This window comes from Tachyglossus aculeatus, chromosome 4 (assembly GCF_015852505.1).
Source record: "Tachyglossus aculeatus isolate mTacAcu1 chromosome 4, mTacAcu1.pri, whole genome shotgun sequence".
In the NCBI taxonomy this organism is placed as follows: Eukaryota; Metazoa; Chordata; class Mammalia; order Monotremata; family Tachyglossidae; genus Tachyglossus; species Tachyglossus aculeatus.
This window is the reverse complement of record NC_052069.1, coordinates 90,143,507-90,161,563: the sequence shown is the minus strand read 5'-3', so window position 1 is coordinate 90,161,563 and position 18,057 is coordinate 90,143,507. Positions and strand designations below refer to the sequence as shown.

Below are 18,057 nucleotides of genomic sequence, written 5' to 3'. Positions count from 1 at the left end.
TGTGCAGAGCACTGTACTAAGTGCTTGGGAGAGTACCATACAACAGAGTTGACGGACATACTCCGTTTGCCACGAGTTCACAGTCTAGAAAAGGCTATTTAAATTTTCCCAAATTATGACTTAGGAGGGTCCTAATGAATGAAGTTTCATTTGGCATCTGAAACAGACTGTACGAATTGCGTGTTCCACCTAAGTAAAGTTTTGTAATAAATTTCCTATTTTATATTGTAATGTATCATTGGATAAATACCATATCAATAACCAAATGTTTCTGGCAGGAAGATCTCAAAGCAACGTTAACAGCCAAGAATCGAGAAGCTAAACAGTTTACGCAGCTAGAAAGAACACGCCAGCGGAACCCTTCAGATCGACACATCATTGTATCCTTTCAGTTCACATCGTAAACTTTATCAACCCTTCTAGATTCAGCCTGCCTCTCTGTCCAACCCTTCCCAGTGTCTTCCACCAATTCATTCCCCTTCCTAACTATGGGTATCTCCCAAGTGTGTTTTGGGTCCCTTTCTCTTTTCAATTCACACTCACTCCTTCAGGGAGGTCATCTATTCCCACGGCTTCAACTGCCACCTCTGTATGGATAACTACCACATCTACTGCTCTAGCCCTGCCCTTTATCCTTTTCTGCAATTTTTCATTTCCTCCTAGTAATAAAAATAAGAAGAATACTAATAAAATTACTCATTACAGTATGGGATAAACACTTACTATGTGCCAAGCACTCGACCAAGCCCTGGGGAAGGTACAAGTTCGGAAGAATCTCAGGCTATTCAGCAAAAAAGTTTTCCCTCTAACCAAATTCCTTCATTCAATCGTATTTATTGAGTGCTTACTGTGTGCAGAGCACTGTACTAAGCGCTTGCACTGTACTAATATTAACTGTATTCTGTGGTTTTAGTGGCGCTTTAGATAATCCAGTTGTACCCCTCAAGAAAGCTCTGTGTGCCTCGGAAATGTGGATATGTCATGAACAGTTGTAATGTGGAATACATTTTCCCATAATTTCGTGACAATCGATGCAAGATTTTTTAGCTGATGGCGCAACCATTATGGTTCAGAACTGAGAGTACCGTTCGTAAAAAGGATTACATTTTTCTGTTGCAAATTTTTTTTTCCTTTATGGATAACTTCAGTCACAGGTGGGTTCTAACCAATATTTCAGGAGATGGATCATCAGAATACAGCCTTTTTCGTTCATCATATTTCCTCCCCAAAAAAATTTTAAAATAAGGTCCCGATTATCCGTGTTATACAGTGTCTTCATCCAGTGATCACATGTACCCGGTGGGATTAATTAAGCCCCCACAATTGAGGTGAAACCGCAAAAACCTCTGCATGCCCTCCAGCAGAAGTAGATTTAATTGACTGCGATCCGGCTACCTAGAGGGATGAGGGTGGCCAGAGGGGAGTGGGGTCCGGCTAACCAGTGAAGAGGAGGGGGGCTCCCGATCCAGCCAGCCTCAATTGCGCACAGCAGTAAACAAAAAAAAAAAAATCCACCAGTGCCAAGGGCTTAGCAAATGTAGTCAACGTTAATCATAAAATACAATAGGAGGGAAAAGCTATGCATACCACGTATTAGAAAAGTTGGCCAAATTATAGCATTGATAACCCTTAAGCTGGTGAACAACCGGATGGAAATGATCTACTAGCAGGTAATTTGATTGGTTTTTCCTCATTTGAATGTGCAAAAAGTTTGTTTTGCAGACATATAGTCCAAAACGGATGTTTTGAGAGGATATTGCCCCTTTGGAAGGTTTTTCTCAGAGAAATGTACATCTGGGTTGTTATATAACAGCAATATTTATGTACCTTTTTTTTTAATAGTGTTTGTTAAGCACTTTCTATGTGCCGGGCACTATACTAAGTGCTGCGATAGTTATGAGCTAATCAGGTTGGACACAGTCCATGTCCCATGTGGGGCTCCCAGTCTTAATTCCCATTTGACAGAGGAGGGAGGTGAAACTGAGACATTGTGACTTGCCCAAAATCACGCAGCAGACAGTACTTATGGTTGTACATGTGAAGTGACCCGCTGTCATCAGAACAACCTGGAAAATCTTGAACTGTTATCTAAAATATCCCTCATTGGGTATTGTGGATTATTAATTCCCTAGCCCTTCTCAGGCTGTGTTTAGGCTACTAAATGTTCATGATACGCAGTGTAGCATTAATTAGTACAATGTGAAATTTGGAGTCTGTTTAAATGTCCTGGTTACTACCTATTATTTTAAGTGTACTATTCAAGGTGCTTTTGTGCCAAAGCATGAGGGTACTAAGCACGAAGCATTTAAAAACTATAGTAGACTGCGTGGTTGAAAGAGAAAGCATTTTGCCATTATATAAAAAGGTGATAGAACCACACCCGGACGATCATCATTGCCATAATTATCAGTGGTGTTTATTGAGTGCTTACTAGGTGTAGAGCACGGCATTGGGATCTTCAGAGAATACGACAAAGTTGGTAGACATGTTCCCTGCCCACAACAGGCTTACAGCCTAGAGGGGGAGACAGGCATTAATATAAATAATTGTAGGCAAATGTGGTCATGGGTTCCAATTCCAGCTCTGCCACTTGTCTGCTGGGTGACCTTGAGCAAGTCTCTTCACTTCTCTGTGCCTCAGTTACCTCATCTATAAAACGGGGATTGAGACTGTGAGCCCCAAGTGGGACAGGGACTGTGTCCAACCTGATTTGCTTGTATCTACCCCAGCACCTAGTATAGTGCCTGGCACATCGTAAGCACTTAATAAATACCACTATTATATTATTACACGCACAAGCCCTCCTTCAAGGTGCATTCTTTGTGACTGGGGATTATTTTTTTAGGCTGAAACCGAATTACAGAGAGCTACAATGGATGCCACCCGAACAAGTCGGCAGCTGGAGGAAACTATTGATAATTTTGAAAAGCAGAAAATAAAGGACATAAAGGTATGTCGTATTGGTGGACAAGATATATTTTCCGTCTCCATTTCCACTGTCTTCAGATTTTCCAGGTTAACCGTTATCTTTCTGGGGAATTTTGAAAACCGTATATGTTAAGGCTCAGAAGAAAGGGGTTTTCAAGCAGGTTTAAGGAAGGTTTGAGAACTGAGAGGAATGCCCTGCCTCAAAGATTCTTCTTTTTTTTTTTTTGCCAAAAGGACTTAAATGATTTTATATCTGAAATTGACAACGTTTCCATTTCTGAAGGTGATTTGGCCATCTTTAAATTCTCAAAGCTAGAGAAAAATTTAGTTCAATACGTTTTTTCAGAGCACCCAAAAGAAATAGCAGAACCGCATATGAAGAGTTTTTAATCGGAATATTTTGCTAATCCTCAAACCAGGCAATTCTCACTTAAAGCCTGGTAACCTTTTCCCATTTCTGATTTGTAAAAAAGGTAAGGAATCTACAGGCTGAAACTTCAGGTGCCTCACTGATCCCTTTTGCTGGCCATTAAAAATCATTACTCTGGAATCATTGACGTTTTAGTTCACGATGTGGTTCAGTGTTCATAATCTTTGCCACAAGTCAGTCATAGGAGAAGGATAGGGAACCACAACAAAAGCTGTGTTTACTGTGTTTACAAATTATTTGGGACAGTTGGTAGACTTAGATTCTGGAAGTGTTTTAGCCACTTTGGCTGGGAAAATTCACCAGGAGCCTAAGCTGATTCCTGAGTTGTAGGCCAGGCAAGTCAGAGATGCAAGGGCCCTGATCCATTCTCAGTCACCATTATAGTAAAGTTACAATCAAAGACTCAGTTCCATTCTTCCTCTTTTATGCTGCCATACTATTTTTAAATGGTATTTAAGTGCTTACTATGTGTCAAGCAATATCCTAAGCGCTGGGGTAGACACTAGTCAGGTGGGACACCCTGCCCAATATGAGGCTCACAGTACAAGTAGGAGGGAGAACAGGTGATTCAGTCCCCATTATACAGATGAGACAGCAGAGGCGCTGAGAAGTTAAATGACTCACCCAAGGTCACACAGCAGGCAGCCGCCAGAGCTGGGATTAGAACCCAGATCCTCTGATTTCCCGGTCCTTGCTCTTTCCACTAGCTCCACGTTGCTTCTCATTTGAGCTCAAAACCAGAAACAAGGAAGCTGATGTTGAGCCCACTGTAGGGTAGGGACTGTCTCTATGTGATGCCAATTTGTACTTCCCAAGCGCTTAGTACAGTGCTCTGCACATAGTAAGCGCTCAATAAATACGATTGATTGATTGATGTTAGAATATGCTTCTGCAGAGTCTTAAAACTCCGAATTCAGTGGGCTGCATGTATCACTGGAACTACTCCTTGAAATAGCAGCTATTTGCTGCTGCCGTTTGCTCTGGGAATTGCGTATAGAAGTAGTAATGGAGGATTTTTAACTACTTTGCAGGATTTCTAGACTGTGAGCCCACTGTTGGGTAGGGACCATCTCTATATGTTGCCAACTTGTACTTCCCAAGCACTTAGTACGGTACTCTGCACACAGTAAGCGCTCAATAAATACGATGATTGATTGATTGATTGAGGCAGTTCAAAAGACTCACTCTCCCTGTCAGAGACTTGCATAGGCAACACTGAACTGAAAGCTGCAGCTGAGCAGCAGTGATGCGCTGTTAAAGCAGTGAACCAGAAGGTTTAACAATGGTAGGAACCTGGCGAAGAGCATTTAAATGAAAGATGCCCATCACTGAAGATTAGGACATTGTGGTGGCCCGTAATTATTTTCAGAGTTCTTTGATCCCCAGAAAAATCACTCTCCTTGGCATTGGTTTCCTCTCTGGTACACTTTAACCCTCTCTATATTCCCACATCTATGCCAAAGTGAGTCGTGACTTTTTCAAAAATCAATCAGTAAGGTCCTGGAACGTTGGGAGGATCAGACCTTAGGGTTGGGAGGCTCTTTTCTCCAAGTTTCTCTTCATGCTAGATGGCTAGTTCTCCCACGGTCTAGGTAAAAATCTTCTTGGCCCACAGGAAAAAGATGTGCAGGGGGCAGACATCGACTGTGCCCCTTCTGCATCTAAGGGTTCATCTGTTAGTCTTGGAAAAAAAAATCCCAGGCCTGCTTTGAATCCGGGTAAATTGATAAGGGCTGCGTGAACCTGTGTTTAGCAGTCCGCGGCAGAATCTTATTCAGCCTTCAAAAGTGCCAAACTATTCTGGACGGTAGCTGTTCGAACCTTTTGGCCAAGAGGGGCATGTCCCAACCTCTTCTGCGTCACCCTGATTTGCTCCCTTGGCTCTTCTCCTCTCTGAGCCCCAAAGCCCTTCTGTGGGTACCTGTCATTTTATTTATCCCTTTGCTCTTCCCCCTTCCCAGCCCCAAAGCACTTGCGTACTTATCTGTAATTTTATTCATTTGTATAGATGTCTGCCCCCCCCCCCCCCAACTCTAGACTATGAGCTCGTTGTGGGTAGGGAATGTCATTGTTTACTGTTGTTTTGTACTTTTCCAAGCGTTTAGTACAGTGTTCTGCACATAGTAGGCACTCAGTAAATGAATAAATGAACGTAGGTGACGGATGACCTAAGGTGACTTGGCTTGAGGTCCTTTTCACACCAACTCCTTCGTAAACTGGGTCATTTTTGTTGAGGTTCCTTCATCCTGTAGGAGCTTAGCTGTTGCCTCCCTGCCTTCCACCACTTTCAAGGAGCTGATGTTATCTTATGGAGAATGCCTGACCTCCTGAAATAATTTGCCCCATTTCTAGAACTGAGCTTTAAACACAATCTAACTGGATGGAAAAACAATGCTACTCATGCTGTCTGTGGGACAGATGGTGTATTTTCTACCCCCCTTTTTTAAGGTGTAAGAGCAAAACTATGCTGATGACACCCAAATCTACATCTCTGCCCCTGCTCTCTCTCCCTCCCTTCAGGCTCATGTCTCCTCCTGCCTTCAAGACATCTCCATCTGGATGTCTGCCCGCCATCTAAAACGCAACATGTCCAAGACTGAACTCCTTATCTTCCCTCCCAAACTCTGCCCTCTCCCTGACTTTCCCATCTCAAAAGCCTGCAACGTTGGTGTCATCCTCGACTCCGCTCTCTCGTTCACCCCTCACATCCAGTCCGTCACCAAAATCTACCGGTCTCACCTCTGCAACATCACCAAGATCCGCCCTTTCCTCTCCATCCAAACTGCTACCCTGCCGGTTCAATCTCTCATCCTATCCCGACTGGATTACTGCATCGGCCTCCTCTCCGATCTCCCATCCTCGTGTCTCTCCCCACTTCAATCTATATTTCACGCTGCTGCCCCGATCATCTTTGTCCAGAAACGCTCTGGGCATGTTACTCCCCTCCTCAAAAATCTCCAGTGGCTACCAATCAATCTGCGCATCAGGCAGAAACTCCTCCCCCTGGGCTTCAAGGCTGTCCATCCCCTCGCCCCCTCCTACCTCACCTCCCTTCTCTCCTTCTCCAGCCCAGCCCGCACCCTCCGCTCCTCCGCCGCTAATCTCCTCACCGTACCTCGCTCTCGCCTGTCCCGCCATCGACCCCCGGCCCACGTCCTCCCCCGGGCCTGGAATGGCCTCCCTCTGCCCATCCGCCAAGCTCGCTCTCTTCCTCCCTTCAAAGCCCTACTGAGAGCTCACCTCCTCCAGGAGGCCTTTCCAGACTGAGCCCCCTCCTTCTTCTCCCCCTCCTCCCCCTCCCCCTCTCCCCCGCCCTACCTCCTTCCCCTCCCCACAGCACCTGTATATGTTTGTACATATTTATTACTATGTTTTACTTGTACATATTTACTATTCTATTTATTTTATTTTGTTAATATGTTTTGTTTTGTTGTCTGTCTCCCCCTTCTAGACTGTGAGCCCGCTGTTGGGTAGGAACCGTCTCTATACGTTGTCAACTTGTTCTTCCCAAGTGCTTAGTACACTGCTCTGCACACAGTAAGCACTCAATAAATATGACTGACTGAATGAGTGAAAACTCTCATAATAATAATGGTGGCATTTGTTAAGCGCTTACTATATGCCAAGTACTGTTCTAAGCACTGGAGGGATACAAAGTGATCAGGTTGTCCCACGTGGGGCTCACAGTCTTAATCCCCATTTTCCAGATGAGGGAACTGAGGCCCAGAGAAGTGAAGTGTCTTGCCCAAAGTCACAAAGCTGACAAGCTGCGGAAGCGGGATTTGAACCCATGACCTCTGACTCCCAACCCGGGCTCTTCCCTCTGAGCCCCGCTGCTTCTCATCTTGAGCCATCTCACACCATTAATCTTTGCATTAGTGGCCCTCATCTCAGTGAATTCATGTGGTACACTCACGGTCCTCAGTGACATTCAAAAGGAAAAACTTTCTTAAAACTAGTCCTCATGTGGGATTTGATGAAGGGCAATTCTCTGTCCACGCTCTTCACAGCTCTGTAGACTTCAATTCTCTCTTCTCAGCTCTAATCTTTCTATCAGAAGAATGTTCTTTTCAGCCTGCCTCTGTTTGAGAACTGCATCATCCCCCGATCATCTCAGTTGCCCTTCTCTAGCTGTATTTTTTCCAGCCGTATTAAGTCCTTCTTGAGCACCATGGCATAGTGGATAGAGCTCTGCCACTTCCCTGCTGTGTGACCTTGGCCAGGTCACTTAACTCTTCTGTCCCTCAGTTTCCTCAACTGTAAAATGGGGATTCAGTACCTGTGCTCCCTCCTACTGAGATTGTGAGCCCCATAAGGAATTGGGATTGTGTCCAAACTGAGTCTACCCCAGCACTTAAACAGTGCTTGACACATAGTAAATGGTTAACAAAGCGCTTAACAAATGCCATCATTATTCTTATTATTTGGAAAAAAAAAGTGACCATCAATCAATCAACCGATGGTATTTATTGAGCACTTACTGGGGGCTGAGCACCATACTAGGAACTTGGGAGAGAATAAGAGTTGGTAGACACGTTCCCTGCCCACGAGGAATCTAGATGGGGAGACGGGCATTAAATTAAATTACTTTCTGGCAAATAGCGTTTGCAAGAGAAGCGCAAACAGTATTCTGTAGGATGTCACAGAATCTGGGTATATTGCGAACCTAAAGTATGCCAGTGATGTTTTGATAAACGAAAATGTTAACTTAAAAAAAATCCGTTGTTTCTCTTTAGAATATATTTTCTGAATTTATAACCATTGAGATGCTGTTTCACGGAAAAGCTTTAGAAGTCTACACTGCCGCCTATCAAAATATACAGAAGATTGATGAAGAAGAAGATTTAGAGGTATAAGTACTAAACTAACATCCTAATATGGTTTCTTTCCCTTGGCTACACAGAATCGTTCAAGTTCTAATATTACTGGTAACAATAATAATAATAGTGGTATTAAGCTTTTACTACGTGCCTAGCACTGTACTAAGTACTGGAGTAGATACAAGTTAGGTCAGACACGATCCCAATCCCAACGTGGGGTTCAGTAAGTAGGAGGGAGGACATATTTCTTCCCCATTTTATCGATGAGGAACCTGGGGCACAGGGAAGTTAAGTGACTTGCCCCAAGTCACACAGCAGGCGAGTGGCGAAGCCAGGTAGTGGACATTTAGATATTAAGTCAAATGGTAAATACGTACACATTTTTAAATTGGAAGTTGTGTGACTGTTCTAAACATTCCCCGTTTTATGGACTGTAAATCATTGTGTGAAAATTAGGGGAGAATTCTTCAGGCGCAGATGTGCTAAGCCCTCCCATTAAGAACAAACAACAGATGAGCCTTCATCATCATCAATGGTGTTTATTGAATGCTTAGTGTGTGCGAAGCACTGTACCATGCCCTTGGGAGAGTGTCATATACCAGGGGTGGTAGACACGTTCCCTGCCCACAGTGAGCTTACAGGCTGGAGGGGGAGACCGACATTAACGCCCTGATCTTAAAATTTTGAAATGTTTGCCTCTGCCCCCGATAGAGCTGGGTTACAACTCTTGTGTTCTTGTGGCTCTCTTTTTTTCCCCCATACAAAAACTGTTTACCTTCCGACTAGCTCCTCCTCTGCTCAGTCACCTCCCAGCCTCTGGCAGGGAAAATTATGAAGGACTCCTAAGCTATTACGGACCCCTTAGGGAATGGCATGAAGTGAGGAAGTAGCTGTCAGGATCACTCATCCCCCCCAAACCCCCACGTTTGTTTGTTAAATGAGTATTTCTGACAGGATTCTTTGGTTGATTTAGTATAATTCATCATCAATCGTATTTATTGAGCGCTTACTGTGTGCAGAGCACCGTACTAAGCGCTTGGGAAGTACAAATTGGCAACGTATAGAGACAGTCCCTACCCAACAGTGGGCTCACAGTCTAAATTTAGACTGCCTCGAGTGATCAAATTCAGATTGCCAGACTGGCCTAGCCTAAATTAATATTACTGTAAAATCATTCAATTAGCTTATGGAAAAAGGTGAATGGCAGTAAAGACTTGGCAAGGTCAGCCTTTGATATGAATCAGATCTAGCCCATTGATTTCTTTCCTCTTTAAATGAATTCCAAGAAGCTCTAACTAGAATATACCTGTATATATGTATTTATTACTCTATTTTACTTGTACATATCTGTTCTATTTATTTTATTTTGTTGTTTGGTTTTGTTCTGTCTCCCCCTTTTAGACTGTGAGCCCACTGTTGGGTAGGGACCGTCTCTATATGTTGCCAACTTGTACTTCCCAAGCGCTTAGTACAGTGCTCTGCACACAGTAAGCGCTCAATACAACTGATTGATAGAAAGAGATGTTCTCTTTACGAAAAGGAGTTTGTAATTGGCCGGTCGACTAGGCTCAGCTCCTTCATCAAAATGATTATTAATTGTTGCCATGGGTGATCTTGAGCCACGGAACATGGTTTTGTTTTGGTCTTGCACTTCTTCCCTAGGTTTTTCTTCCCTACAGTAGTCCTTTTATCATTTCTACAGATTTTCCGGAGCTCTCTGTATCCATCAGACTACCCATCTCGTTTAGATATAGTGAGAGCAAATTCAAAGTCACCGCTTCAGAGATCCGTTTCAGCAAAATGTGTATCTGGAACAGGACAGGTAAGTTAAAAGGAACGAATTAGATACTGAAATTTGGAAATGTTTATCTTTACTGGGTTTCATTTTCCTCCGGAACAGGACAGGTAAGTTAAAAGGAACGAATTAGATACTGAAATTTGGAAGTGTTTATCTTTATTGGGTTTCATTTTCCTCTTGACACTCAGGAAGGGGGGAAGAGAGAAGGACCCTCCTGGTTTCTCAGGAAAGTCACTTGATGTTCACAGTAGCGGGTTCTGTGGTTTGCTTGTGTTGCCCCATGAGGAAGATAATTTCTGCTTTAGATCTTTTGGGAACGTGGTGTCTGTGGACAGGCATAGCAACCCTGACCCCAGGTTTAATTCGGGATCAAGAGAAGAGTTTGGCCATTCAAGTTGAGGAGGGGAGTGGAAGAGCACCAGTTGCTGAAATGCTTGCCCGGGCAATTCTGGTGGTGGTGGTGAAGACAAATAAATGCACAGGAGTAGGAGGAGACAGTATTTCAAGCATTTCGCTGACTTACCTTAACTGTGGTTTGAATGGAAGACACAACATTGAAAACAGACTAGATTCCAGCTTCAGTAGACAAATTTTAACTCATTTTCCATTTTAAGGAAATTGAATACGTATAGGTGAATGCGTAATGGTCCGGGATAGTAAGATCTGGGGTGGTTTAGAAAGAGAGCTGCCTTAAACGGGCCCACATGTTCAGTATGATGCACCTATCTGAACTAAGGAGTAATATTAACATCTAAACTGATCAATCTCACGGAGTGCCTACCGTGGCTGAGCACCGCACTACGCGCTCGGGAGAGGAAAATAGTAAAATAAAGTAAAACAGAATTGGGAGGCACAGTCCCTGCCCAAAAGGAGCTCAAACAGAAAGGACAGCTGGTATCACAGTACCGTGATTACCAACTCTGTTGTATTTTACTCTCCCAAGCGCTTAGTACAGCTTTCAATAAATGCCTTTTTTATTGCCTCAAAGGACAATATTGTTTTTAATATTTTAAAACACATTATTGTCTATTTGTATATTAATTGAAAGGCACCAGACCTATTTCACTCAGAATTCATCCTTAACTTTTATAACCGTGCTCTCTTCCACTCCATCATCCGCTCCCAAGCGTATTGCCCCCACCAACTATTCCAGACTTTGAACTTCCACCTTAACGTCAGAAATGGAAAGGCTTTGGTGGTGCTTAGTTTATTTCTCCCGGACATGCAGAGTACCAAGGGTAAATCCTTTCCCTTTTCGATCATCCTTTTCCCTTCCTTCCAAATATCCTTAATTGTTCGGATAGCCTACCGAAAACCAGGCTACCCTTGTGGAATGGCATATCCGCCTAAATGGTTTCAACAGTGAGTGAAAAGGATGAGGGCACTGCATGTTATTGAGGTCAACAAATATTCCGTTTCGGAGCCTTGGATGACGCCTGAGAGGTGTTCGGTAGAAGTAACAACTTAAACTTAAGAATTTCGCTCATTATAATTACCTGAAAACTGAAACAAAATCATATTAAGGAGCAGACTGTTAGACATGAAAGCTTTTATTGTTCTCTCGCACTGCCCTCCTTAATTCTTCTAATATAAGTATTTGTTAAACTTTACTTTTAGCAGAATTCCACCAATCAGTTAAGAAAGGATCAGCAAGAAGAGGAGGAGGAGGAGGAGGAAGAGGATGTAGAACTTACAGAGGAAGAAAATTAATCCTTGAATGTACTTTTAGTATTTTACTTTCCCATCGAAAAGAACTTCCGCAAATTATTCAGTTAAATTGAATACCAGTAGATAATTGAGGAGCAAGAGGTGGGTGGAAAGTATATTTGTAAGTATATTTTTATTGAAAGAATGATTAGAGACTACAGTCAATCTTGAGACATGGCCTTATTAATATTACCTGCAGAAAAAAGGTATTCGGTAAAAAGTTAAAAATAAAAACCTTTTGTCAGTAGCTCCTTTCTTCTCCCGAGGGTTATGTACTTCACCTCAACTGAAATTACATTAATTTGGTAAGTGGGAATACATTCAGAGGTATTTCACAGTATTGGGTTTCACAGTATTGGGTTGTGCCTATATTTAGAGGTTGCCATATCCAAAAGATGGACTTAACCAAAGCCAAGATAGCTCTTATTTGGCTCCTTATGTAGGTAAAAGCTGTGCCTTCATCATTACTGAATCATTTATATCGGTTCACATTTCCTCCAAGTCACTGTATAAAACCATACCATTTTGTGAAGTGTTTAAATGCAAACAAATGATGCAGATGAGATTTTTATATTTGAATATTTTTATGTACTTGCTACAAAAATGTGACTATTTGCTTGAACAACTCTCTGTGGGAGATTTCACCGGCAAGTAAGGTATGAGCTAGTAAACTGGATAAGGGTGGAAAGTCGAGGGTTTTCTTATGGCATCAGATGTGGTTTTTACAGTTTTCCGGGAAGAGTCTACACTTGCAAAAACATTTTTAAAGTTTGGAAAAACTTGCCTGATTTTGTGTTCCTCAGACTGACGAGGCAGCGTGGCACACTCTGAGGGATAGCGCTGGGAATCATGTTCTGGTTGTGATGTGCTTCACATAAAAAAAAAAAAAAAATACCGAACCCAGAAATAGAGTCATAAAAAATAAATGACAAAATTGTAAAACTAAATATTTAAACCTTTTTAAAATCCCAGTTATTCTTCATTCCTAACCTCGGAAATAAAATGGATTAGAATATTTTGGCACATACAGCATGTTTTCCGCTCCAGGGCTTCCCTCTGAAAAGAACTGTAATCATGACATTATTTCAGAGAATCAGATAAGCGCGTTTTATTTCTCATGAAATTTATTAAACACTCATTTGGAATACTAGAAAAACAAATTACCGACAAGACAGAATAAAGAGTTTACAAAAGCTCCTTTGGTTTTGGTTATTTACGGGCCTGATTTTATACTGTACAATTCCTGGAAGTAGTGACGGCAGTCGACTGAAAAATCATTCGTGTGTTTTAGAAGACATTACGCTCAAAGTGTAACACGTGAAACAAATCGGGTGTTCCAGACTGGTATTTTTTGAGGTTCGGGGCAATGTTTCAGGGCAGAATTTTGTATTATTTATATAGTGCTGGCAAGGACTGTGTCTACTGAACTCACCCAAGCCCTTAGTACGATGCTGTGCCCAGTCGGCATTCGACACATTGATTTAAGGCTATTAAAAGCGGATCTGGCTGAAAGGGGGAAGCAGACATTTCATTTGTAGGAACTTCCTGCAATTTGAGTGTGTTCCTTTCCCATCACCTATCATTTCTCTATCTTCTAACTGGCTTGTTTTTTTCTTACTCCACGTCTGCTCTTTTCCCTTAAGAGCAGCCCAATCGTTCGCTTCCCCAATAGAAATTTTTCATCCCAGAGACGGTCACCTAATTCTACCAGATTCCAAGAATCGATCCAGGTAGGGGAAAGGATGCTATGCTGCCCATCCGCTAGCCTGACCCAGAAGAGGGGACTGTCTACTAACATGGTAAAATATGTGGATTTTCAGCTTTTCTATCCCACTCCATAACTGCCACATTCACGCTGTATCCTTTCTGATCAGGGCATTGTAGGAGGTCAATACCCTAACAGTACTTTGCGCATAGTAAGCACTTAATAAATGCCATTATTCATTTTATTTTATTTTATTTTTTACCCTGGATGGAGGGCTGGCTAGCCGCTGGAGTCAAGATCCCAGCCCTGAATGAGCCTCACTCATTGACGGATGATTCCGGGCCAGGGGCTGAAATAATCCCTCTTCAGACCAGATTTTCCGTTAAACCACCCACTATAGTACCAGGCCATCCAAATCCCCACAGAGAAGCAGTGCGGTCCAGTGGGTAGGCCGCGGGCCAGGGAGTTGGAAGGTCCTGGGTTCCAATCCTGACTCTGCACACAGTCAGCGCTCAATAAATACGATTGACTGATTGACTCCACCACTTGTCTGCTGTGGGACCTTGGGTCAGTCCCTTCTCGGTGCCTCAGTTACCTCATCTGTAAAACGGGGATTAAGACCGAGCCCCGTGGGGGACGGGGACCGTGTCCAACCTGATTAGCTTGCGTCTATCGCGGGGCTTAATACAGTCCTGGCACATAGTGAGCACTTAATACCATTAAAAAAAAAAAAGAAAAGACACGGTCCCATGGCCACAGACTGCCGTCACTGCTCTTGCCAGTGTCTGTCACTGAGAATGGAAGCTGAATAACAATAGGAAGGATGGTTTGAGCACAAACCGACACCGCTACATCAAACACTCAAGTGCTTTTTCTCCTGATTTAGGATATCTTTTCCCACTTTTCTCCCAAGCCTTGCTCTGTGCTCTTGCAGGGGGAGAAGATGCTCATCTGAAATCACACAAAGCCGGGAAGGGCATCCCACTAGATATTCACGGGGACCGTACCGGAAACTTTCAAGGACCTTCGGGAATAGAATTGCTCTCAGCGGCGGTTTCATCTCTATTACGGAATAAAAGTGATCGGGACGTAATGACAAGTGAGTACTTACTATGGAAGTTGGAGACCGGGACCGGAAACCAAAAAAAGGGGAGCAAGAAATTAAGGGAATTGCCCAGGGTCACGGAGCGGGTAATTGAGTTGGTTTAGACGCCAGGACTCTTCTGACTTCCAACCCCTTTCCCCAGGCCCACTGCTTGGGACTTTTCACTTAGGCTGCTTAGACAAAATGTACCAATTACCAGAAAAGGAAAGATAAAATGTATCAATTATCAGAGTTCCTTGATTTACAAGTAAATTCAAACATTTTCTAACAGCGCTGATAATTTGGTCCTCCGAAGAAAAATATCAAAACTTCCTTTTTGAGATTTTGCTCTGAGTGAAATAATGAAAACTTGACAAAACACCAGCCTTAGGCCCATGGATTGGGGAACTTGTCAAGAATAGATGATGCACTTGGAAACTAACTGGCCCGATTATGATCGGGTTTAAAATTCTTTAAAAAAAAATGCTGGGAATTTTTTAAAAGCCTCAAAATTGTTCTTTGTGTAGATTAGTGATCTAATTCTTAGCGAATCCCTTTTTGAAGGCTGATCACAGGAACCTCAAGACCTGTAGGCAAGATTCTTTTCAAATACCTACACCTTGGTGATATTTACCGCTTTCGTTCACATTACTCTTATATAATGCTTGTTTTTTCTTTTTTCTTTAATGATGTCCCTCCAAATGGCCCTTCTGAGAGCCCTTAGAGAAGCAGCGTGGTCTAGGGGAACGAACAAGGCCGGGGGTGATCAAGACCTAAGTTCTAAGGTGACTCCACCAGATACCTGCCGTGGGACCTTGGGCGAGATACTTCAGTTCTCTGTGCCTCAGTTACCTTATCTGTAAAACGGGGATTAAGACAGTGAGCCCCATGTGGGACAGGGACTGTGTCCAGCTTAATTATCTTGTATCTCCCCCCACAGGTGCTTAGTACAGTGCCTGGCACACAGTAAGCAGTTAGAGAAGCAGTGTGGCTCAGTGGAAAAAGCCCGGGCTTTGGGGTCAGAGGTCATGGGTTCAAATCCCAACTCTGCCAATTGTCAGCTGTGTGACTTTGGGCGAGTCACTTAACTTCTCTGTGAGCCCACTGTTGGGTAGGGACCGTCTCTATATGTTGTCAACTTGTACTTCCCAAGTGCTTAGTACAGTGCTCTGCACCCAGTAAGCGCTCAATAAATACGATTGATTGATTCTCTGGGCCTCAGTTTCCTCATCTGTAAAATGGGGATTAAGACTGTGAGCCCCATGTGGGACAACCTGATCACCATGTATCCTCCCCAGTGCTTAGAACAGTGCTTTGCACATAGTAGGCGCTTAACAAATGCCATCATTATGATTATTATTATTACAAATACCATTAAAAAACCCCATCATTCAATCAACTGTATTTATTGAGCACTTACTGTGTGCAGAGCACTGTACTAAGCGCTTGGGAAGTACAAGCTGGCAACATAAAATCACAGTTAAATGGCCATTTAAGTTTAATATTTCTGAGAAGAGGCGATTGTAGTTTTTGATACTGAACCACATGATCTTTTCATCTGCAATATCAATGTAATTTTTTATGCACCTTTATTCCCAAACAACGGGCCAAGTGCTGGGGTGGGTACACAGGATAAACAGAGCAGATATTTCGTGTCCCATCTAGGGCTCAAGTCTAAGAGAGAGAGGAAGCAGCGTGGCTCAGCAGAAAGAGCCCGGGCTTTGGAGTCAGAGTTCATGGGTTCGAATCCCGGCTCTGACAGTTGTCAGCTGTGTGACTTTGGGCAAGTCACTTCGCTTCTCTGGGCCTCAGTGACCTCATCTGTAAAATGGGGATGAAGACTGTGAGCCCCCCTGTGGGACAACCTGATCACCTTGTAACCTCCCCGGCGCTTAGAACGGTGCTTTGCACATATTAAGCGCTTCATAAATGCCATTATTATTATTATTATTATTATTATTATTATTATTATTATTATTATTAGGAACAGACCCTTTTCCCCCATTTTATAGCTGGAAAACAAGCGCAGAAGTCAGGTGACTTGCACAGGGTCACACAACAGATCAATGATGGAGCTGGGACTAGAGCCTGGGTGTCCTGTCACCCCCCCCGTTTTTTTCCTTCCAATCTTGATTATCGATCTTGACAACTTGATTATCTTGTATCTACCCCAGCACTTAGAACAGTGCTTTGCACATAGTAAGCGCTTAATAAATGCCATTATTATTATTATTATTATTATTATTATTAGGAACAGACCCTTTTCCCCCATTTTATAGCTGGAAAACAAGCGCAGAACCTGATCACCTTGTAACCTCCCCAGCGCTTAGAACGGTGCTTTGCACATATTAAGCGCTTCATAAATGCCATTATTATTATTATTATTATTATTATTATTAGGAACAGACCCTTTTCCCCCATTTTATAGCTGGAAAACAAGCGCAGAAGTCAGGTGACTTGCACAGGGTCACACAACAGATCAATGATGGAGCTGGGACTAGAGCCTGGGTGTCCTGTCACCCCCCCCGTTTTTTTCCTTCCAATCTTGATTATCGATCTTGACAACTTGATTATCTTGTATCTACCCCAGCACTTAGAACAGTGCTTTGCACATAGTAAGCGCTTAATAAATGCCATTATTATTATTATTATTATTATTATTATTATTATTATTAGGAACAGACCCTTTTCCCCCATTTTATAGCTGGAAAACAAGTGCAGAACCTGATCACCTTGTAACCTCCCCGGCGCTTAGAACGGTGCTTTGCACATAGTAAGCGCTTAATAAATGCCATTATTATTATTATTATTATTATTATTAGGAACAGACCCTTTTCCCCCATTTTATAGCTGGAAAACAAGCGCAGAAGTCAGGTGACTTGCACAGGGTCACACAACAGATCAATGATGGAGCCGGGACTAGAGCCTGGGTGTCCTGACACCCCCAGTTTTTTTCCTTCCAATCTTGATTACCGATCTTGACGACTTGATTATCTTGTATCTACCCCAGCGCTTAGAACAGTGCTTTGCACATAGTAAGCGCTTAATAAATGCCATTATTATTATTATTAGGAACAGACCCTTTTCCCCCATTTTATAGCTGGAAAACAAGCGCAGAACCTGATCACCTTGTAACCTCCCCGGCGCTTAGAACGGTGCTTTGCACATAGTAAGCGCTTAATAAATGCCATTATTATTATTATTATTATTATTATTATTATTAGGAACAGACCCTTTTCCCCCATTTTATAGCTGGAAAACAAGCGCAGAAGTCAGGTGACTTGCACAGGGTCACACAACAGATCAATGATGGAGCCGGGACTAGAGCCTGGGTGTCCTGACACCTCTAGTTTTTTTCCTTCCAATCTTGATTACTGATCTTGACAACTTGATTATCTTGTATCTACCCCAGCGCTTAGAACAGTGCTTTGCACATAGTAAGCGCTTAATAAATGCTATTATTATTATTATTATTATTATTATTATTATTATTATTATTAGGAACAGACCCTTTTCCCCCATTTTATAGCTGGAAAACAAGCGCAGAACCTGGTCACCTTGTAACCTCCCTGGCGCTTAGAACGG

General features: G+C 42.8%; 1 protein-coding gene across 2 annotated transcripts in view; it reads left to right on the top strand.

The window, feature by feature from the left end:
• CIBAR1 (CBY1 interacting BAR domain containing 1) overlaps window positions 1-12,879 on the top strand; it is a 31,928-nt gene extending 19,049 nt beyond the window's left edge. The window contains exons 4-9 of one of the 2 annotated variants that reach the window (XM_038745001.1): window positions 279-380; window positions 1,149-1,154; window positions 2,846-2,950; window positions 8,095-8,208; window positions 9,881-10,000; window positions 11,597-12,879. In XM_038745001.1, the coding sequence (XP_038600929.1) occupies window positions 279-380; window positions 1,149-1,154; window positions 2,846-2,950; window positions 8,095-8,208; window positions 9,881-10,000; window positions 11,597-11,686 (537 nt within the window). In that variant the 3' untranslated portion in view covers window positions 11,687-12,879. Of the gene's footprint in view, window positions 1-278; window positions 381-1,148; window positions 1,155-2,845; window positions 2,951-8,094; window positions 8,209-9,880; window positions 10,001-11,593 lie in introns of both variants that reach the window. The other variant, XM_038745000.1, reaches the window with a different exon arrangement.
• The last annotated feature ends 5,178 nt before the right edge of the window (window positions 12,880-18,057 follow it).